The sequence below is a fragment of the Propithecus coquereli genome, unplaced genomic scaffold (genome assembly GCF_000956105.1).
Source record: "Propithecus coquereli isolate 6110/MARCELLA unplaced genomic scaffold, Pcoq_1.0 Scaffold137, whole genome shotgun sequence".
Taxonomy (NCBI): domain Eukaryota; kingdom Metazoa; phylum Chordata; class Mammalia; order Primates; family Indriidae; genus Propithecus; species Propithecus coquereli.
The window spans coordinates 604,048-626,318 of NW_012137969.1; the positions used below are offsets into that span (position 1 = coordinate 604,048).

Below are 22,271 nucleotides of genomic sequence, written 5' to 3' on the forward strand. Positions count from 1 at the left end.
TTTGCTCAAGTTCTCCCAGGGGTCTAGGACTGGAGATGGGTCACGCCCACCCCTCTCAGGCCACCCTCGGTTTTACTGGTTCCTTGTGCACTGGTTTTCTCTTGCCTCAGGGCCTTTGCACTGGCTGTTCCCTCTGCCTATAACAGCCCCCCTCCCCTCATGGGCCATTATGGGAATTGGGTATTGAAATTGCTGTCCTTAGACCAAAGTCATGGAGAGTAAGGTCTCCTGTATTCTCAGAACTCATGGGGTAAGTAATAAATACTGGGTGTAATAAAAATTGGGATGAGAAGGCAGGCAGGGCTGTAAGAGGAATCAGAGGGCCTTTGCTACTCAGGATATTACAAGATTTCATTTTGCATATAACCCGTAACTTAGAGGATTCCTCCAGCGAGGGCGTAAGAGTGAGCGCCCCACAACCTCGCCCGCGCTCATTCCCCGCCAGCACCTCACACATCCGACACAGCCGACCCATCCACAGATTTCTTTCCGTCTGTAGCTTTCTCTTTTCTGCTCTCTTCACCTGTACAGGTTTTCTTCTCAGGTGAATTCTCCTCTGGGCCGGAATGTTTTCTTCAGCTTTTAGTAATTTAAAGGGGCCTTTTTTACGTGAAGCAAACACTTGGCTCGTTTGGAAACAAACTTCAAATAAGCGTACACATTTTATATTGACGAATTCTTCAAAAGTTTTAAGTTTGCCGCAGTCCTTTGGCAGACAGTCTGAGAAGCGCTGGCACGACGCCCACGACGCCCCCGCGCGCCCCCGTCCCCGCCGGTGGTGCCGGAGCATGCGCCTGAGGCTGGGGACCCACAGCCGGCTGTTCCCGCACCTGGGCGGCGTCCAGCCCCGGCTCTCCGGCGGCCCTGAGTCAGCCAACCACCGAGAGTCGAGGACCTCCCACTTTCCTAGAGAGAACAAGTGGGCATTAGGGGCACGGGGGTGAGGTGGGTGGTGTAAACGACCGACCCGGAAGCGAAACGGGGGGAACTTCCGTTCTTTGTTCTGTCCCCGGTGTGTGGGTCTGTGACAGGGTTCAACAGGGCCTGGTCTGTGTCCGGCCCCCCTTTTCTCCCGTCCTTTCCCCCAGGGTGAGTCCGGCTGTCCCTGGGGCTCGCGGTGAGACGGAGGCTGCGGTCGCCGGGAAGGGGGGTGGTGTCCGTGCCGCTGCGGCTCGCGGGGTCCCCAGGCTGGCCCGGAGCAGGGTGCGGGGAGGCGCCCCTCCCTGCTCCGAAGCCAGTCCCCTACTCCACTTCCCCGGAGGACCCGCCGCCCCCAACACAGTGAGACCCCGCGTGGGGTGGGGCGGGGGGAAGGAAAGGGCCCCAGGTTCTGATTTTGCGACTTAAACATCGTCCACCTCGAGCCTTTAAAAGTTTCAGTATAGTATAGAGAAGTCCCTCTCTTAAAAACAGCTGGTGACAACGACCCTCGCTCGGTACTTCTCCTAGACGCATTTACTTAATGTGAACACTTATACGAGCCCGTGGTAGGAGAGGAAGTTTATTTTTACTTAGGTGGGTCCGAGGATCAGAGAATGTGTAGTTCTGCGAAGGGTATGTAGTTAGAACCACCACTGGGAGGGCAGGCAAATTCATTCCGAGAATAATCCCACTGGAGCCCAGTAAATCGAGTCTTTTTCCAGGAGTGATACAGCCGACTCTGGCTCCCATTTTCAGTTGTATTAGATTACTAATTTGATAGTGCTTTAGAAGCGATATTGAACCCACACTGGTGTTTACGTTCTGAAGGGCGTATGTAAACTCCACAAGAGGATGGCAGGATGATGAACCTGAAATCTATGGAATAATTAGGGGAACTAAAGGTATTTTTTTCTCCAGAAGAGACATCTGTGGAGAGTGGGCAGCATTTGGTTTCAACTGTTTGATAGACATTCGTATAGAAGAAGATTCTATCATTGAAGCTCCATAGGGCACTAGGTTTCCCTGAGGTGAAGGTCCAAGGAGATAGATTTTCAGTTTAACACATGAAGACCCCTAATGGCTAACCTGTGCAACAGTGGAACAGACTCCCTGCTGAAGTACTTGAGAGTACAGTATCTAGCAAGTTAACTGACAGAACCTTAGGGACTTTCTTACCCTGGGTGGAGGTTGACCCAGAGAACCTTCAGTTCCTTTTCAGCTCTGTCCAGGGGTACAACCCAAATACGAGTTGTGGTGGCTGTAATTAGTATTTGTCAACATATGTTTTCTCTTTTTTTCTTATCTCTGTCTAGATTAGAAATGAAGTTTATGTGAATGTTTTAAATTCCCTTTTTTCCCCTCAATCATACAGCATTGGCATCAACTAATGTCAGAATTTCCAGGATCTTGAACAGAGGCTGCCAAATTTCCAATAATTGCTACTTTGGCCTTCTAGGGACTAACTCCAAAGAAGGGAGAAAAGAGTCCAGCAGGTAAAGCTTTCCATGGAGTGTACTCACTGCTGGGTTATCTTTCTCAGTCCCCAAGATTAGCTGCAGGGAGTGGGGTTGACAGCAGAGCAGGGAAAGGGCCCTGCCTTGACCTGAAGCCATGGGGCACAATGGAGAGTTTTCTTTCTATGAGAAACGTTGTTTACTGATCCAGACACTGGGGACTTGTTCTCAACAGTATGCCTTTGAATTCTGGCTTTGCTTAACCCAGCTGTGGGAAGGGACTGTTGCCTTTTTCTCTGCAGTCAGAGCCTTTGACTTGCCTTTCTAGGGAGAGTTAGTACTGAGCTGATTTGTTGGGAGTATCTGCTCATAAACAGTCCTGGAAATTGTAAAGGTGGTTCATAATTAAAAATGGTGGCTGGTTCTGAGACAGAGTTGAAGGGGTCCCGCTGGGAGAGTGATAGTGACAAGAGTGTGTGTCACCTTGATTGCCAGTGAGTCTGGCTTATGCCTGATGTGGTGCTTTCCACCGTACGATGGCATTGGTATTGGGCATTCTATACCCCCTTGCTGCCCAAAGACCATAGTTCTCCAAACTTTCAAGGGACTCTGAGACAGGACCCCTCCTCCTTGTATGGCTCACGTGAGGGTAACAGTCCGTAATGATGAAGCAAATACTTCTTGAATTCCTGATTTTTTTCACTGTTTGCAATATTGCCTTGCAATATAGTTGGCACTCAACAAATGTTTGTTATATGAACAAATAAGTAACCAGATAAAGATAGGGAGGTAGATGAAATCCAGGATTTTTTTCCTTATGTTCTTGCCTAAGTGTAAGGACGCTCTGGTGGCTGCTGGACGTTTTCTACCTGTATTGATCTTGCCACAGCATTCAGGTGTGAAGTAGAAACTTACACTTGTGATCCAAATCTTGGTCTAAGTACTAGTATTACATTTTATCCACTAAGCCACAGAGAACAGACCTCTTTTGATTATGGTAACAACTGGGGAGTAGAGACATTACTAGGGATAAAAGAGTAATAAAGAATCTTATGTTTTAAAAAATACTGGTCCCAGGCCGGGCGCGGTGGCTCACGCCTGTAATCCTAGCACTCTGGGAGGCCGAGGCGGGTGGATCGTTCTGAGCTCAGGAGTTTGAGACCAGCCTGAGCAAGAGCGAGACCCCGTCTCTACGAAAAAATGGAAAGAAATTAATTGGACAGCTAAAAATATATGTAGAAAAAATTAGCTGAGCATGGTGGCACGTGCCTGTGGTCCCAGCTCCTCAGGAGGCTGAGACAGTAGGATCGCTTGAGCCCAGGAGTTTGAGGTTGCTGTGAGCTAGGCTGACGCCACGGCACTCGCCCCAGGCAAGAGAATGAGACTTTGTCTCAAGAAAAAAAAAGAAAAAAAAAATACTAGTCCCCACTTATATTCTAATCCAAGGAAATGTTTTGTGAGAAAAGGGAGATAAAAAGAAGGCAGCTGCCTTCTCACTGAGAGGAAACACAGCAAGTGGGACTAGTCCAGGGGTGGAAAATTTACAGCCTTAATGCCACATGTGGCCTTCTAGGTCCTTAAGTGTGGCCTTTTGACTGAATCCAAATTTTATGGAACAAATTTGTTACTACCCCTGGATTAGTCTTTTTATTGTGGTCAATATATATGCCCACTTTTTGGTGTTTTAAATATCAGTTAGTGTGTAGAGGAAGCTATTGTTGAGAAACTTGGGCCCTTTTTGTGGTCCTTGTGGTAGTCTCATTACAGGGAGTGGGTGTACATATTCAGTAGGATCTAAAAGATCAGTCCTAGTTGCTGTGTTTTCTCTCACTGTTCTTTGGTACTAATTGAAATAGTTCTGCTCTTTCTGTACTCAGGAGGTTTTTTTGAACTATCTTTGAACCTTGAACTTTTGCTTCTGCAGTGCTTCCTCATTCTCATTCAAAACCTGCTTCCTGCTGAGTCTGCAGAGACAAGAGACTGGATCATCTAGCCCTACCCATGGAAACTCAGGCTGATCATGTATCTCAGGAACCTCAGGCCCTGCTTGAGAGTGGTGAGGAATAGAGATTCACTCATTCTCTTACTCAGTCATTCAACAATCATCTGTTGAAATCTTTCATTCACCAACTGTTAGGCTGACTACTAAAATCCAGACATGAGTAAGACACGCTCCTTGCCATTCAGTAATTCACAACCTAGTGGGGAAGGCTAACTGAAACCAGCAATTAGTGGACAGCTTGATAGGTTTTATTATGGAGGCATTTTTGAAGGGTTGTGAGCATCTTGTGTGTAAGAAAATTGTGACAGTTCATTTTTCCATCAGCCAAGAAGGACGTGTTGAGGTTGGCATACCCATCAAGGACAGTAACTACCATGGCTTCCAGTACTTGGAAGAAACCTCAGACGTGTGGCCTCCTGGCCAGGTGTCTGCAGTTTCGTATTGTTGGAGCGTTTGTTGTATCCTTGTGGGTTGCAGCTTTCTATAAGTTTGCTGTAGCTGAAACAAGAAAGAAGGCATATGTAGATTTCTACAGAAATTATGATTCTTTGAAAGATTTTGAGGAGATGAGGAAGGCTGGTATCTTTCAGAGTACAAAGTGATTTTGGAATATAAAGGTGCAATTGCTTGGACCTAGACCATGAATTGAAAGGGTCTCCATGAGCCTGTGTGTTATCCTTTTTAACTCATGCAAAATTTTTGAGTCCCAGTGATGTGAGCTGTATTTAAACCTAGGTATCAGTGAAAAACTGCATTGTAAAAAAAAAACCCCTGGTAACAATAGACATCTATGTGTGGTCACCAAAAAAAAAAAAAAAAGAAAATTGAGACAATTACTGAATTCTATTTTTTAGGCATTGTGTACAGCTGACTTCATAGGCAGAGTTTGTGCTCTTTAGGAGCGTGATCTTAGAGAAAACTCTTCAGGAATCATTTTTTAGGACACAAGCAAAAGGTTAAATTGGGTAGGAAGCCACTAAAATATATTTTGCTTTCATAGGCTGCGCCACCGACTTTGGCACAGTCTTAATGGGTATAGTTCCCACGCTTATCAGGAAAAAGCATTTAAGGACTTTTGTCTGATGATTCAACAGATCTGGTATCTCTAGGGGTTCAGAGTCTCTAAGAGACAAATATGTAAACGTAAGAATTACAGAAAAAAATGAGTGATCAAGCACAGAAAGAGGAAGTGTCTGTGGTATATAGATTGGATCTGGGGAGGGAGAATAAGGAGAAGAGCTATGGGTGTGGTGTTTTCAGCCAGGGCTGAGGAGAAGCTGCTGGTTTTCCTCTGGTCTGAGAACTTCATGCAAGAATTTGAGTTCAGAGATGGGGGAGAATGATGGAAGGAACATGAGCAGGATCGCCTGTTTCTGGCCAAGCTTGGGTGAATGAACAAGAATCCAGCAGTCACTAAACATGGGACTGGGTAGTTTCACTGAGAAGAGTGACCTTGGGCAGATTGGAAAGCAAGAATTACCAGGCTCTGGGCCTACTCTTCTCAGGCAGGATGGACCTACCCTGAATGTGCCTCTGTTGTATGCACCTTTAGTAGCTGCAGAGGAAGCAAACTTAGAAATGTAAGAGGGAGCAAGTCCTGGGTTGTCTCAGGACCCTGTGAGCTTTCCAGAGATGGGGCAATCAGTGAGTCGGGAGGCCAGAGAGCAGATGGACTCACTCCTGGGCCCTTTTATTGCCTTTCAGCTCTTCCTTCTTCAAAAGTTCCTGCCTTTTCCAACAAGGACAGCCTGGGAGATGAGATGTTGGCAGCTGCCCTCCTAAAGGCCAAGTCCCAGGTGAGCTCTGGTTTCCTTCATCCTTTTCCTTCCCACTTTTGAGGACATTTTTTGTGCAGCGACATCACATTCAGAACCCTATTCCCTAATTCCCTTCATCAGGATCGTGGTTCTTTCCTGCTGAATAGCGGACCTTTATCTTCCATCTTGGACTCTTGTCTCCTACTCTGACCACCTTTCTCCACTTCCCAAATATGCATTATTCAGCCCCATCTTGAGTTATTTTTGGGGGCACTGCCAGTCCCATCTCTCGCCCTGAAATTGCATGCCAGGACATGTTGTTTCAGGAATTGGTGACATTTGAGGATGTTGCTGTGTACTTCATCCGGAAGGAGTGGAAGCGTTTGGAACCTGCTCAGAGGGACCTCTACAGGGATGTGATGCTGGAGAATTATGGGAATGTGTTCTCACTGGGTAAGGAGTTGCACCTTGTCAACAAAACTCCCTGGTCTCTCTTTTCTTTTTTGTTTGCTTGTAACAATCTAGCCATTGAAAACAGTTAGCTAAGGATTGACTTACTCTCAGAAAATTCTAATAACAATAATAATCGTAACTCACATTTATACAGTAATTTGCAGCTTATAAAGAGTTCTCATATATATTCACTCATTTAGTCTTCATGGTAACACAGTGATTGAGGTGTAGATAATATTATCCTCATAAGTGAGGAAAATGAGATCAGAGATCGCAAATGCCATGTGCATGGTCATAGAGCTGGTGAGTGGCAAAACTCAAGCCCAAGTCTTTTTAATTCCAAATCTGGTACTTTTTCCATGCCATTCTCAGGACTTAATATAGAATCCAGAGACTTTTCTAAAGTATTAGTGTGTTAGGATCCCTGAATGTGTGAGGTGCTGCTCTGTGCCCAGGTAAACTGGGACTCTGTCTACTCCTCCCCTTCTCTGCTGGATTACCTCTAAGCACCTGTGCTTTGTTCAGGACCTAGTGTACCTGCTGCTCTATAGAAATTTAAACTTATTTTAAGGAGAAATTAGCTTCTTAAGCTTTAGGATGTAAACTATTAATTCCTTGTCTTTTGTTCCACTTTTAGTAAGAACGTTTTCCCAAGCAGTGCCAGGGGGTCTTCTTAACTCCCATTTTGGACCCTCCTGTACATTTTCTTTCTGTCCCCTGTAGATCCTGGGTCTGGGATTGAGCTCTGGGACCACTCGGTGTGAGCAAGATAAACCTCCTTGTCCCATGTTTCTCCAATGAGCAGGATTCCCATTTCTCAATCCTGACACAATCTCTTGGCTGGAGTGAGAGGAAGAGCTGAGGGTCCTGGGTTTGAAGGGAACTGAGAACAGAGAGGTCCTGAGAGGTACCTGTTCAGGTGAGGGAGAAACAGCTGTTCCTGTCCCTAACATTCATTTCCCTGTCTTTACTTTTTAAAATACCCATAAACTAAAAATGCTAACTATCTGGACCCTTTACACTTATCCTCTATGTCTGAAGCCCCTTTAGAAATTCCAGTGTAGGCCAGGTGCAGTGGCTCACGCCTGTAATCCTAGTACTCTGGGAGGCCAAACGGGGAGGATCACTTGAGCTCAGGAATTCAAGACTAGCCTGAGCAAGAGCGAGACCCCATCTCTACCAAAAATAGAAAAAATTAGCCAGGTGTGGTGGCATGCGCCTATAGTCCCAGCTACTCGGGAGGCTGAGGCAGGAGGATCACTTGAGCCCAGGAGTTTGAGCCTGCAGTGAGCTATGATGACGCTACTGCACTCTAGCCTGGGGTGACAGAGTGAGACTCTGTCTCAAAAAAAAAAAAAAAAAATTAAAAAAAAAATAGCAACTCCAGTGTAGAGAAAATAGAGAAGTCAAACACTGAGATTGTTTGCATAGTCTCACGTGCAAGCATAGCCTTCCAGGTGTAGGGCCCAGAGGTGGACTGAACTCTGTCTTGCTGTTTCCATGGATTTGGCATATGTGGCATGACAACAGACATGATTGTTCTTCTCAGGGCCCATTGGGGTCATTAGTGCCTTCACTCTGACTCCTTCCTGCTCTGCTGCTGTTTCTCCTTGCCCTTCTGCACCTTTCTCACCAGCCATCTGTTTAGTTTCCTGTATTTGTGGTCACCATCTCCCCAGTTATAGCTGTTGTGTCTGACCTCTCTGAAGACTGTCACTTCATTAAGCAATATGATCTTCCGCTTCTAATTTTGGTTCTCTGCCTTTCTGCCTGATCCATCCTCCCCTCCTTAGAAACTCAGCTTTCTCTGTACTTTCAGCTCTTTTCTCCTGGATTTTGCTTTCTGCCTTGCTCCTTCCCTGTCTCCTGAGCCCAGTTATCTTGTTTTGCCTTAGCTTCACACATACGGGCAGGCCTCTTTGCTGGCATGTAAGAGGCATGTGTTCTTAGCATTATAATCATGTGATTATCCTGTCTTCTGATTTTCATTCTTTCTTCCACAAGGAACAAGTGACATTTGTGTTTTTTATTGTGCCAGATGGTGAGACCAGAACCGAGAATGATCAAGAAATTTCTGAAGATACAGGATCACATGCGGTGCTACTGGGAAGATTCCAAAAGGATATTTCTCAGGGTCTTAAGTTTGAAGAAGCCTATGAACGAGAAGTCAGTCTAAAGAGGCAGCTGGGGAACTCCTCTGGAGAAAGATTGAATAGGAAAATGCAAGATTATGGTCAAGTGACAGTTGGGGAAAAGCTAACACCTGTGGGAGAGAGAAGTGAGAAATATGCTTTCGGGAACAGCTTCACTGTGAGTTCCAACCTTCTTTCCCATCAGAGACTTCCTGTGGGAGACAGACCCCATAAGTGTGATGAATGTAGCAAGAGCTTTAATCGAACTTCAGACCTTATTCAGCATCAGAGAATCCACACTGGGGAAAAACCCTATGAATGTAGTGAATGTGGGAAGGCCTTCAGCCAGAGCTCACATCTTATTCAGCATCAGAGAATCCACACTGGGGAGAAACCTTATGAATGTAATGATTGTGGGAAGACCTTCAGCTGTAGCTCTGCTCTCATTCTGCATCGGAGGATCCATACCGGGGAGAAACCTTACGAATGTAATGAGTGTGGGAAAACCTTTAGCTGGAGCTCCACCCTTACTCACCATCAGAGGATCCACACTGGCGAGAAACCATATGCCTGTAATGAATGTGGGAAGGCCTTCAGCAGGAGTTCCACCCTTATTCATCATCAGAGAATCCACACTGGAGAGAAACCCTATGAATGTAATGAGTGTGGGAAGGCCTTCAGCCAGAGCTCACACCTCTATCAGCACCAGAGAATCCACACTGGAGAGAAGCCCTATGAATGTATGGAATGTGGAGGAAAGTTTACCTATAGTTCAGGCCTTATTCAGCATCAAAGAATCCACACGGGGGAGAATCCCTATGAATGTAGTGAGTGTGGGAAAGCCTTCAGGTACAGCTCAGCTCTTGTTCGCCATCAGAGAATTCACACTGGAGAGAAGCCTTTGAATGTAATGGATATGAGCAAAAGTTCTCTCAGAGTTACTGCTGAGTTAAGTATCAGAGAGTCTACATGAAAAAGCCACACACCTGTTTTCTTCACTTCCTCTGAGTCTCAAGAGCTCTTGCCTTACTGTATAGTACAAACAACTTAGGATCTGTCCCTTCTAATTCCAACCTTTCACTTTAGAGAATGGGGCAAATTGGGCAAATCATCCTGGCACAGTGATCAGCAGCCTAGTGAATTTTGCCCGGAATCCTGCCGGCCTTGGAAAATGACGAGGCCAGCCGCATATCACGTGCTGGGAATAGAAGGAAGCTCTGGGACCAGTCACCCCATATTGGAAGGGAGTTTGCACTAATCCATTTTCCTCACAGTAGAGAAGCCTTTCCAAGGTGGGGATGGAAGCACAGTAGGGACAAAATTCCAAGGATTCCTCTAGTTGGAGTAAGTCAGCACAGAAAGCAGTGTAGAGAATGTTCTGGGTCCTGTTACTTGCTAGGAAGGGGAAATAGAGGCTATATTTCAAAGCCACTGTTCCTAATCCAGCTTTAAGTTTTGCTGAGGAACATACTGTTTTGTTTCATGATTTCATTAATTATGGAAATTTGGTGTTGAGGGATTTATTAAGGTGGGGAGAAAAGACCCCCCAAAATTTTCTGTGATGACTATATCGTTGAAGGCTCTTGAAGCAGCAAGACCATGTTTCCAGGAGCAGTCTGGCAATATTGTAGGCAGACCCCTGCCGTCCCCTGTTGTAACAGGGCTGACTGGGAAATCCATCCAGGCAGTGAATAACCTGAAGGCAAGGATCAGAAGCATTCAGCATTGGTTTCTTGAGTCCTGTCCTCTCTCCCCCATTCCCCTTCTGTGATGAAAAGTGATTTTATCTAAACCCCTAGTTACTAATGATGCTTTCAAGGAGCTCACTCATCCTGCTTGCCCTGCCCTCTGCCACCTCTTGACATCTGGCGCCAGCAGCCAGACCACACTCTTGACTCCATCTCTGACTATTCACCAGCTGAGGATTAATGCAAATAAATAGCAAAGCCCAGAGGAGGAAGGCTGTGGCCTGAGCCTGGTGACAGGGCTCCTTACTGGGTTGGATGGAGCTCCCTGAGTTTTCCCAACCAAAAGGATGGCCTTCCATTGTGTTTTCCCAAACCTGCTCATCCTGTAGCATAACTGAAGTGCACTATTAAACAGAATAGTTTTTCAGAAGGAGAGATTGAGTGTGATTTTATGTAGGGACCGAATTTATTTCAGTTAAAACAGGACACTTTAGTGACTATAAATGGAATCTGAAAGCCTCTAAAATTTCTTTATGACAACCATTTCTCTTAGTCACAAAAATGAGACTTCCCTTTCCCCCAGACCTCCATCATATTCCTCCAGGTACTGCTGCAGACTGTCTGAAAATCATTTACACAGTCACTCCCACCTTCAGACCCACATTTAGGGTTTTGTGAGCTGCATATCATTCAGTGTGGTATAGTAGTTACAACCAGCAACTCAAACTAGAAAGGTCTTACGGGTATGGGGTCCCTGACAGAAGAGCTTGGTTGTTGGGGAGCAATGAACAAATTTAGATTTCTTGGTTTGGCCATTGCTGGGAGGCTGTTGCAGCCCTGGGGAAGGCTAGGATGAAAATGATGGAGAAGTTGAGAAAATGGAATGTTGATGTCTTTGGAAAATTCTCGATCATATATTGTGATTGACCATCTAATAGTTTTTAATTTCACAAACCTAAATGAAACTGTTCATTTTGGCTCTTTAACATTTGCCATACACTTGCAGATTGAGTTTGTTTTTCAAAGTGTGGACCATGAACTATCCATATTAGGTTCACCAGGCTGCTTGTTAGTGCAGGTTTCTTGAGCCCCAGATCAGACCTATATAAGAATTTCTGGGGATAGAGTCTAAAAAGATACACTGAGAAGGAAAAAACAGCAATGGAATAGAGAAAATTTCTAGGAGGTGATAAACTTGGTAGGCCTGAGAAGTCAGGCCCTATGTGGTAAAGAAGAGGAGGCTCTCAGCACAGCAGTTCGGGGTGAGCCTGAGCACAGCCACTCACGGGGAGCTTCACATGGAGCTCTGGAGAAGACACCTGAACGCATACTGCCAGGTGATGTAGATGTGAAGGATCAGCCCCTCTGCTCAGATGCTGAAGCGCAGAGACAGACTGAGTGGCTGAATGGGGCCTGAGAGTGATCAGGGCCATTGCATGAAAAATAAGTTTGTGTTTTAAAATAACTTTGAAACTGCTTCTATAATATTTTACTCACATAATTCCCCTACAGATCCTTCCTATTTCCCGTGATGATTCTTTTCTCAGTCCCTAACTGCCACTCCTCAACATTGTCATGGCATCAGCTTGTCTCTGTTTCTATGTCATTATCCTTGGAACCCCTTTGCTCCCAAGGCTTCAGCTGTCACCATTATGCACGCGTGGTACTGATCTCTGTCCTGGGCTCCAGTCTTGGGTCTCTAGCAGACTGCAGAACATTTACACCTGGACTTTTTACAATTTCCCGTTATGTTTCAAGCCAGATACAACTTTCCCATTTATTACCCCAAATTTCTGTAAACCTCTTAGGGTCAAAATTCAGGAGTTTTGATTGTGCTCCTCATGCTCCTACATCTAACCAGTGTCAAGTCCTGGGCAGGTTCAGTAAACACGGAGTGAAGATGAGATTGTTGTCAGAGGAAAAGTTTTCAGAGTTGAGGTTGTGGAGGAGGTGGGGTTTCAGAGTGATGGTAGCAGTAGCTGACACACGGTATATGGTCTGTGCCAGCCTTGCCTGGGGGCCTTTTCCAAGTGGTTTTCATATATTGAGTCATTTAATCCTCACGACCTATCCATATGGCAGTCATCAGTAGTATCCCCATTTCACAGATGAGGAAACAGAATTGAACACCCCCAGGGGTGACATGACAATGAGATGAGAAAATGGAAGACCTTCCCCAGGTTGCTCTACCTGGCAGGAGACTGGACCACGTGCCCTCCAAGGCTTGGGTATGAGGTGGGGAGAAGAGGAAACCATCCAGGTGGTTGTCCTGTCCTCACTGTTCTTCCTCTGCATTTCCCCATTGCTGCTAACCCTAGAGTTCAGGTCCTTGTCACTCTTTCCCTGGATTATATATCATCTCCTAATGGATTAGTATGTCTGTTTTCTCTCCATCTCCCCAGAGCACTACACCAATCTTGTCACTCCTTTATCAAAAATTTCAGTAGCTTCTCTCTTCTTATAGAATAAAATTCTAACTCCTTAGCCTTACAGGCCAGGCCCTCCTTGAGCTGGTCTCTACATAGCTATATAGCTACCTCTCATGCTTCTCCTTTTCACATACCAAGTAGCAAAATGATAACAAGGCCCCATAGCTACCCAACTTGCATGTCCATGAATGTTCACACGCGTTCCCGCATCCTCCAGCTCCTCACATCCAATCAATAAAAGAGTCAAAAAGAGCCTTAGAAACCATCTCACTTAACCCCCTGCTCAGTGCAGAAACTTTCAACACTCGTTGACAGATGGCTGTCCATCCTCTGTTACAATATGTTCAGGGATGAGAAGCTCATTGTTGCATGGGGCAAAAGCAGGTAATTCCATTCCTGAGCATTCTGATTGCTCAGGAATGGAAATTAAGTTGAGCTGAATTCTACTTCCTTGTAAGTTCCACCTTTAGCTTCTGGTTTTGCCTTCTCAAGCACCACGGCGTAATCATCTGTAAAATGAGAGGGATGGACAAGATTTCCAAGGACGTTTTCGGTCATAGTTAGGAATTTCACTCCTAACATCTCCCACCATCCCAACTTTGAGATCCAGCTAAATGACTCTGAGAAAGGATATTAGCTGGTAAGTCTGCAACTAGAGGAAAAGCCCAATTTTAGCATGAACCATGGAGTGGTGAAGAACATTTTGATGAATTTATTTTTTTTTAGTGAAAAGATTCTTTTTAAAAAGCTTTCCAAAGATATTTTCTTTCTTCAAATTATGTGTAGAGTTTAAATTTTTTCCACTTGAAAAAAAGGAAAGCCCAGTTAGGTGCGTTATTTTAAATATGTCAATAATGAAGAACTGAAGATCTTGAGATGAATCAAAAATTATGTAGACTGTTTTCTACACACAAAGATAATTATAAGCTTGAGCAAGAGCAAGACCCCGTCTCTACACAAAAATAGAAAAATTAGCTGGGTGCGGTGGTGCATGCCTCTAGTCCCAGCTACTCAGGAGGCTGAGGCAGGAGCATTGCTTGAATTTGAGCCGAGCTGTTTGAGGTTGCAGTGAGCTATGATGATACCATTGCACTCTAGCCAGGGTGACAGAGCAAGACCGTGTTTCAAAAGATAATAATAATTATGGTCATATGGTCACCAGAGTGGTTTTTCCACGGATAACAAAGGATTCTTTTATCTTCCACAAGCATGTTCTTTCTTGTGTATTTATTCCCTGCTTTGGTTGCTGACATCAACTTCCCAGTGAGCCACGTTAGTAATGTGGGAATTAATTGGTCTGGATACACATTTCTCTCCATCTCTTCACTCCTACAGCTTGTCAGTCAGTACCTTACCCACCCTTTCTTCCCCATTGCTGTGACTCCTGCGTTGGCCTAAGCCATGCTCAATTCATTCCAGGACTTTGGCACCAGTCTTGCACTAGGTCTCTGCTTCCTTCTTTCTACTCAATTCATTCATAGCTAAGGATGAGTTACCGCTCTAAAATGCAAAGTGGGTGACAACACCTCAGAACCTCTCAGTGGCCCCTCTCATACCCTAGGTCAAAGGCTAAATTATTTATCATGACACACAAGGCTTTTCATCACCTCCCTCCTGCTTCTTCAGGAAGAAAGATGGGGTTGGGGGGGCGGTTCACCAGGCACACAGTAAATGGTACAGTGAGATTCAGACACATTTGGTGCCCAAAGCCCTGGCCACCAGAGGGAATCCCAACCCTCCCTAAACACCCTTTTCTTCTTACTCATCCTTGAGGCTCTTCACCAGCAGATCAATGAGTAAGTTCTTGTACTGTAGGGGATACAAAGATGAGTGAACAATGGTTCCTGCACTGAAGGAGGCTCAGTCTAGTGGGAGACTGATAACAGAAGATACAATGAGATGCCAGGAGAGGCACAGTAATCAGAATGACAGCTGATCTTCATTGACTGCCTACCCACGTGCCAGGCAATTTCTTACTTGCCTTCACAACCTGTGTTGTCTTTGATGCTGTCAATATTGTCTTCGCAACTGCTCCTTCCCTGAGCAGTCTAGAGCAGTAGTGGCATGGGAGGAACCAAAGGTTTTCAAATCCCCTCTCAAGCATGCAATACAGGGTTGATTCTGATATCTGTTTTATTACCATGGGATAAAAAAGTCATATTCAGAATGAACTATATTTGGCATACTCCAGTGAGTACTACCAAATTAGGTTATTGAGTTCTGATCATGAGAAGAAATTTCAAACAAATGGAAACAGAAAACTTGTGCATTATTAAGCAGTCAGAAATGGCCACCAGATTTTTGTAGCATGGGCTCCGCAAAGCCCCAAATAGCTGAGAACTGTCTGATCCTTTGAGACAAGGAGAACCCCCAATGCAGCCTAGTCGCTTCCACCTTCTGATGCTACACTGTGCTGCTTGGGACCAGGGCAGTGGCACTTAGCATTTGTGTCCTGTATTTGTTGGGCTTTCTGAGGGAACTTCTTGTCCCTCTGTTGCCCAAAGATGGAACTGTCAGTTCAACACCAGCATCTACCTTTTTTTTTCTTTAGTAGACTTTATTTTTTAGGGCAGTTTTAAGTTCACAGCAATGTTGAGCAGAAGGTACAGAGGGTTCTCACAGACATTCGGTCCCCACACGTGCACAGCCTCCCTCATTATCAACATCCCCCAACAGAGTGATCCATTTGTTTCCACTGATGAGGCGACATTGACTCCTCATTATCACCCCAAGTCCACAGTTTACATTAGGGTTCACTCTTGGTGCATATTCTATAGGTTTGGACAAATTTATAATGACGTGGATCTACCATTATGGTACTATACTGAATAGTTTCACTGCCCTAAAAATCCTCTGTGCTCTATTTACTCCTCCTTTCTGGCTAGCCCCTGGCAGCTACTGATCTTTTTACCATCTCCACAGTTTTGCCTTTTCCAGAATGCCATGTAGTTGAGGTCATACCATATGTAGTATTTTCAGATTGGCTTCTTTCACTTAGTAAAATGCATTTAAGTTTCTTTTATGTCTTCTCATGGCTTGATAGCTCATTTCCTTTTAGTGATGAATAATTATCTGGATGTACTACAGTTTATTTATCCATCCACCTACTGAAGGACATCTTGATTGCTTCCAAGTTTTGGCAGTTATGAATAAAGCTGTTATAAATGTCCATGTGCAAGTTTTTGTGTGGACGTAAGTTTTCAATTCCTTTGGGTAAACACCAAGGAGTGTGATTGCTGGTACGTATGGTATGTTTAGTTTTGTAAGGAACCACAAAACTGTCTACTAAAGTGGCTGTACCATTTTGCATCTCCCTCAACAATGAATAAGAGTTCCTGTTGCTCCATATCCTCACCAGCATTTGGTGTTGTCTGTGTTCTGGACTTTGTCCATTCTAATAGGTGTGTTGTGGTATGTTATTGTTGTTTTAATTTGCATTTCCCTGACATATGATGTACAGTTTCTTTTCAAATATGCTTATCTGCCATCTGTATGTCTTTTTTGGTGAGTTATCTGTTAAGGTCTTTGGCTCTTTTATTAATCAGGCTTTTTTATTGTTGTTTTAATTCTTTGCATATTTTGGATAATAGTCCTTTATCAGATCTGTCTTTTGCAAATATTTTCTCCCAGTCTGTGGCTTATCTTTTTATTCTCTTGACAGTGTTGTTCACAGAGCAGAAAAATTTTACTTTTAATGAAGTCCAGCTTGTCAATTCTTTCTTTCATGGATCATGCCTTTGGTCTTTTACCTAAAAAGTCATCCCAAACCCAAGGTCATCTAGATTTTTTCCTGTGTAGTCTCCTAGTAGTTTTATAGTTCTGCATTTTATCTTCAGGTCTGTGATCCATTTTAAGTTAATTTTTGTGAATGGTGAAAGATCTGTGCCTACATTCTTTTTTTTTCTTTTTGCATGGCGATGTCCAGTTTTTCCAGCACCATTTGTTGAAAAGACTAAGCATTTGCCTATTTTCACATTATTTCCAGTGACCTCTGATATTTTCACACACAAGAAACACCCTGGGTCACATGTGGTTCTAGCCTATAACTTTTTTTTTTAGACAGAGTCTCACTCTGTTGCCTGGGCTAGAGTGCAGTGGCATCAGCCTAGCACACAGCAACCTAACTCCTGGGCTCAAGCAATCCTCCTGCCTCAACCTCCTAAGTAGCTGAGACTACAGGCATGAGCCACCATGCCCGGCTAATTTTTCTCTATATATTTTTAGTTGTCCAGCTACTTTCTATTTTTTAGTAGAGACGGGGTTTTGCTCTTGATCAGGCTGGTCGTGAAGTCCGGAGCTCAAACAATCCACCCGCCTTGGCCTCCCAGAGTCCTAGGATTACAGGCGTGAGCCACCGTGCCCGGCCTATAACTTTTTTTTTTTGAGACAGAGCCTTGCTTGCTCTGTTGACCTGGGTAGAGTGCAGTGGTATCATCATAGCTTATTGCAACCTCAAACTCCTGGGCTCAAGTGATCCTTCTACCTCAGCCTCCTGAGTAGCTGGTACTACAGTTGCATGCCACCATGCCTGGCTAATTTTTCTATTTTTTGTAGAAACGGGGGTCTTGCTCTTGCTCAGGCTGGTCTTGAATTCCTGAGCTCAAGCAGTCTTCCCACCTCGGCCTCCCAAAGTGCTAGGATTACAGGTGTGAGTCACCATGCCAGGCCAGTATTTAATGTCTTTATTATTAATATCATCCTCTTGTATTTCTTCACTTCTACTCAGGCCATCTTGCTCTGCCCTGACCTTCTTCATTTAATGTTGCCAGAGTTAGCAAATAAAAATACAGGACATCTGGTTAAATTTGAGTTTTGGATAAACAACAATTTAATGCTCCAGTTCCCCTGAACTCTGTGGCTTGGCAAAAGCATTCCTTCCTCCTTGTTAGCAGAGAGTAGCCTCTTTGACAGCAGAGATCTCACCTGGGCAGATGCCTTTCAAGATAACCCTTGTCCTCCTCAAAAAAAATCTGCCCCCTCTTCCTGAATTTGTACAAAATAATAACTGGCATTGGTCTTAGCACAACCCCAGTGGAAAAGTCAGCGCTGTAAGAAAAAGTGGCTTACTTACGGAAAGTGTTGCAGAATATGGCTAAAATTATTGGCAGGAACCAAAGGAACATATCTGGGAATGGATCTAGAGGTCCTGGACTGGGAGGGAGGGCAGTCGTGCCAGTGTGCTGAATATAGAGCTGGGATATAGGGGGGGAATATTGACAGGGGGTCATTCTTCCATGCTTCAGGCTTTAATGTCCTGGCGAATACATCTGGACACAGTCTGTGGTAGGCAGAATAATGGCTCCCAGAGATGGCTACATCCTAAACCCCGAACCTATGAATAAGGTTGCAGATGGGATTAAAGTTGCTAATCAACTGACCTCAAGATCGGAAGATTATCCAGATGATCCCAATATAATCAAAAGGGTCCTTAAAAGTGGAAGAGGGTCAGAGGTTAAATGTGACTACAGAAGAGATGCACATTGCTGGCCTTGAATATAGAGGAAGGGACTATGAACCAAGGGGTGTGGGTGGCCTCTAGAAGCTAGAAAAGTCAAGGACACAGATTGTCCCTAAGAGCCTCCACAAAGGAACACATCCCTGCTGTCACATTGATTTTAGCCCAGTGAGACAATGTCAGAATTCTGATCTATAGAACTGTAATATAATAAAGTTGTGCTGTCTTAAACCACCAAGTTTGTGGAAATTGGCTACAGCAACAACAGGAAACTAATACAGTCCAAATACACTTCTAGGATGGCTCATTACAGGAGTGGATGTAATGTACAGGAACGGTGGCCTACAGTAAATGAGGCAGAGAAGCTGAACGACTTAGCAGAGTACTGAGAAAGGGGTCACCAGGCTCAGTGTGTGAAAATGAACTTATTACATGAGACCTGAGAACCCAACAGCCAACTATGTTACCCCAGAGAACCCAAAGAACCCCTTCACCAAGACAAAAAGGGTGCACTCATCATAGGATCACTGGTGTTGTTCAGCGGTGGCTGTCTGTGTGATTAGTAGGAGATTCTGCCATGGAACTGAGTGCCCTGGTGTCAATGAGGATGCTGATTTGCAGAGGCCAGGTGGTAGCATTTAGTTGCTAGAGGTAAAGTGGACATAATTACTGTGATGGGCAACAAAGGTCAGGATAGTAACTAGGGTGTCTTGACCCACAGGGATCTGTGGCAATGGCTAAGAACCCTTGGTGTCCCTAGGAAAGATGGACAGCCAACAGGATGATGCCTTGTGTTAACAGTCAACCCCATGAAGAGCTGATGAGGGCTGGGCGCGGTGGCTCACGCCTGTAATCCTAGCACTCTGGGGGGCCGAGGTGGGAGGATCCCTCGAGGTCAGGAGTTCAAGACCAGCCTGAACAAGAGTGAGACCCCATCTCTACTAAAAATAGAAAGAAATTAGCTGGACAACTAAGAATATATATGGAAAAAACTAGCTGGGCATGGTGGCGCATGCCTGTAGTCCCCAGCTACTTGGGAGGCTGAGGCAGAGGATTGCTTGAGCCCAGGAGTTTGAGGTTGCTGTGAGCTAGGCTGACGCCACAGCACTCTAGCCAGGGCAACAGAGTGAGACTGTCTCAAAAAAAAAAAAAAAAAGAGCTGATGAGGCTGAAATCAGCCCACACAATGGGAAATTGCAATCCTTCCCCCACTTTCCACATCTGAGCCAGTTCTCAGACTCCAGAATCCATCAATTCAAGGGAAAGCTGGGTTTCTTTGAAGAACCTTCCAATTCTACCACAAGTATATGCAGTAAATATTCCCCCCAAAGGACCTGTGGCTGTTTCCCATAGTACACGAGGGAAACGGAATACCCAGACCTTTTCAGGCTATTGGATACAGGGTCTCAGATGACACAGACCTAAAACTGCATCACTGCCCTCCAGATAGAGGCCAGCTGATAAGTGGAGTCCTGGCCCAAATCCATCTCAGCAGGCCCAGTGGGTACAGAGATCCACCCTACGGCCATGTTCCTGAGAGGACTGGGAGGGATGTGTGTAGCAGAGGGACAGATGCCTAGCACACTGGTTACCTAACCTGGGGGGTTGTGGGAGGATGGGCCAAGTAGAAACACCTGGGCATCCTTGCCCTTCCCCAGCCATCCAAGATGATAAATCAGAAACAATACCACATCCTGCATGGAACTAGATTACCGCTGCCCTCAAAGATGGAAAAGACTCAGTTCTTCTGTATCGCTCCTGTAAAAAACAGATGAATTGTGGCTGATCATGGTTGTTTGCCATAAACCTAATCACAAGTGCTGTGCAGGGTGCGCTCTTCACTGGGACAGACCAACATGGCCTCTGGCTCTTGGTATGCATCTATTGATCTGTGAAAACATTCTTTTTAATCTCCATCAATATTGAGGATCCAAAGCAGTTCACAAACAGGAAGGACTGCAGAATATATTTGCTCTCGACCCAGCCCTCCTGCTATTTCAATTCCACACAGGGAACCTGGTTTTCTGGACATTCCACAGAATATCTTTCTGGTAATGACATCATAATGATCAGACTTGGTGACTGGGAAGTGGCAAGGGTTTTTGGAGCCCTCAGGGAAACACATGCATACAGGAGTTGGGAGATAAGCCCTATGGATTCAAGGGCCTTCTAGATCAGTGAAGTTCTTCAGGGTCTAAATACCTGAGTCAGCTGGGCGCGGTGGCTCACGCCTGTAATCCTAGCACTCTGGGAGGCCAAGGCGGGTGGATCCCTTGAGCTCAGGAGTTTGAGACCAGCCTGAGCAAGAGCAAGACCCCGTCTCTACTAAAAATACAAAGAAATTAGCTGGACAACTAAAAAAAATATATAGAAAAAATTAGCCGGGCATGGTGGTGTGTGCCTGTAGTCCCAGCTACTCGGGAGGCTGAGGCAGGAGGATCACTTGAGCCCAGGAGTTTGAGGTTGCTGTGAGCTAGGCTGACGCCACGGCACTCTAGCCCGGGTAACAGAGCGAGACTCTGTCTCAAAAAAAAATAAAATAAAAAATAAATAAATAAATACCTGAGTCATGCTGGGAAATTCTAAGGTAAGAAACAAATTCTTTCATCTTGTACTTACTACCAAGAGGGAGTGTTTGGTGAGCTTCCTTGGATTTTGGAGGCAACATATACCACATTTAGGAATGCCTTTTCAATCCATTTACTGGGTGAATTGGAGGGCTGTCACTTTCGTGTGTGGCCCACAGCCATATATGGCCCAAGTACCACATGACCTGGCAGACCTCTAACAATGGTGTTAGAGGTCCCTGTGGTAGATAAAACTGTTGTGCAAAGGTCTGATAAGCCCCAACAGGAGCCTGGCAATAGAATACAAGAGCAAAGCCATGCTTCTGCAGCAAAGAATAGTTCACAGCTTGAAAAGCAGCTCCTGAGATGCTACTGACTGAGGCATCAAGTGACTATGAACTGGAGCTGTAGATCGTAAGCCAAGTATTACTAGGTCCAAGTCATGAGATCGGGTGGACTCAGCAACATCTGTTACACAAAGGAAATGGCACAACTGGGATCAGGCATAAATAGGCAGGCACATACGCCGGAAGCTGACTGCCCTGCACCCACCTTTGCTGCACTGACCCTCGTATTCTGCCCACTCCTCTGGATTCATGGAAGCTCCCTTTGACCAGTTAATGGAAGAAGAAACAGCCAGGGTCTGTTTCACAGAGGGAACCAGAAGGGCATTGTTTCACTATGGCCTTACTCAGAGTGGCCCTAAAGGGGAAATCCAGTAGGCAGAGCTTCAAGCAGTATATATACATATATGTATGTATTTTTAATAGAAACAAGTCTTTATTAACTTTTAATATCAGAAAAATAAAACTCTTATAATTCTCTTTACAGCAATCAAGCAGTGCATTTGGCACCAACTTTGTATGGAGGGAGGAATGGCTTGAGGCAAAGGTCTCATGGACTTCTGTGTTGCAGCAAACAGTGGCCTGGACAAGGGGCCTGTGAGGAGTAAGGCTGAGTCTGGAGACCCGAGGAAGACCTCAGCTTACGAACGGACCCACAGGAGCTGACACAGCGTGTAGATCTTTGTGTCTTACATCAACGCCATCAGAAAGTACCTTCTGCTGAGAAGGTGTCCTCAGTAACAGGGTGTTTGGGAAGACAACAGCAGTACAGATTTGGGACCCATTCACCTCTCACCAAAGTCGGAGGATGAGCGGCAGCTTCAGGCTTAGCAGGGCTCTTCGTTTCCCTCTGCCAGCCACCAGCTGCAGCTCCAGCAGGGGCACTGCAGATAAATAATTAGCTGCTGCCTAATTACTAATCCTCGTGGGTGTTCATCATGGTTAATATACAAATAGGACAGGTCACCATTAAATGTACTGAGTTTCGGGTGCTGGCAGGACACCCGGATCTCCAGCAAGTTACTGCAACAGTAAGAAAATTTGTTTTCAAGAACCACTGACTCAGGCC

At 45.1% G+C, this 22,271-nt stretch overlaps 1 protein-coding gene across 3 annotated transcripts in view; it reads left to right on the forward strand.

Moving 5' to 3' along the window:
• Positions 1 to 976: 976 nt before the first annotated feature.
• The window catches only part of ZNF3 (zinc finger protein 3), a 22,659-nt gene continuing 1,364 nt past the window's right edge, over positions 977 to 22,271 (forward strand). Inside the window, exons 1-4 of one of the 3 annotated variants that reach the window (XM_012638983.1) lie at positions 977 to 1,089; positions 6,082 to 6,173; positions 6,461 to 6,587; positions 8,626 to 10,838. In XM_012638983.1, coding sequence (XP_012494437.1) covers positions 6,138 to 6,173; positions 6,461 to 6,587; positions 8,626 to 9,692 — 1,230 coding nt within the window. In that variant the 5' untranslated portion in view covers positions 977 to 1,089; positions 6,082 to 6,137 and the 3' untranslated portion in view covers positions 9,693 to 10,838. Of the gene's footprint in view, positions 1,090 to 4,299; positions 4,432 to 6,081; positions 6,174 to 6,460; positions 6,588 to 8,625; positions 10,839 to 22,271 lie in introns of those variants that run through there. The other 2 variants (XM_012638982.1, XM_012638984.1) reach the window with 2 other exon arrangements.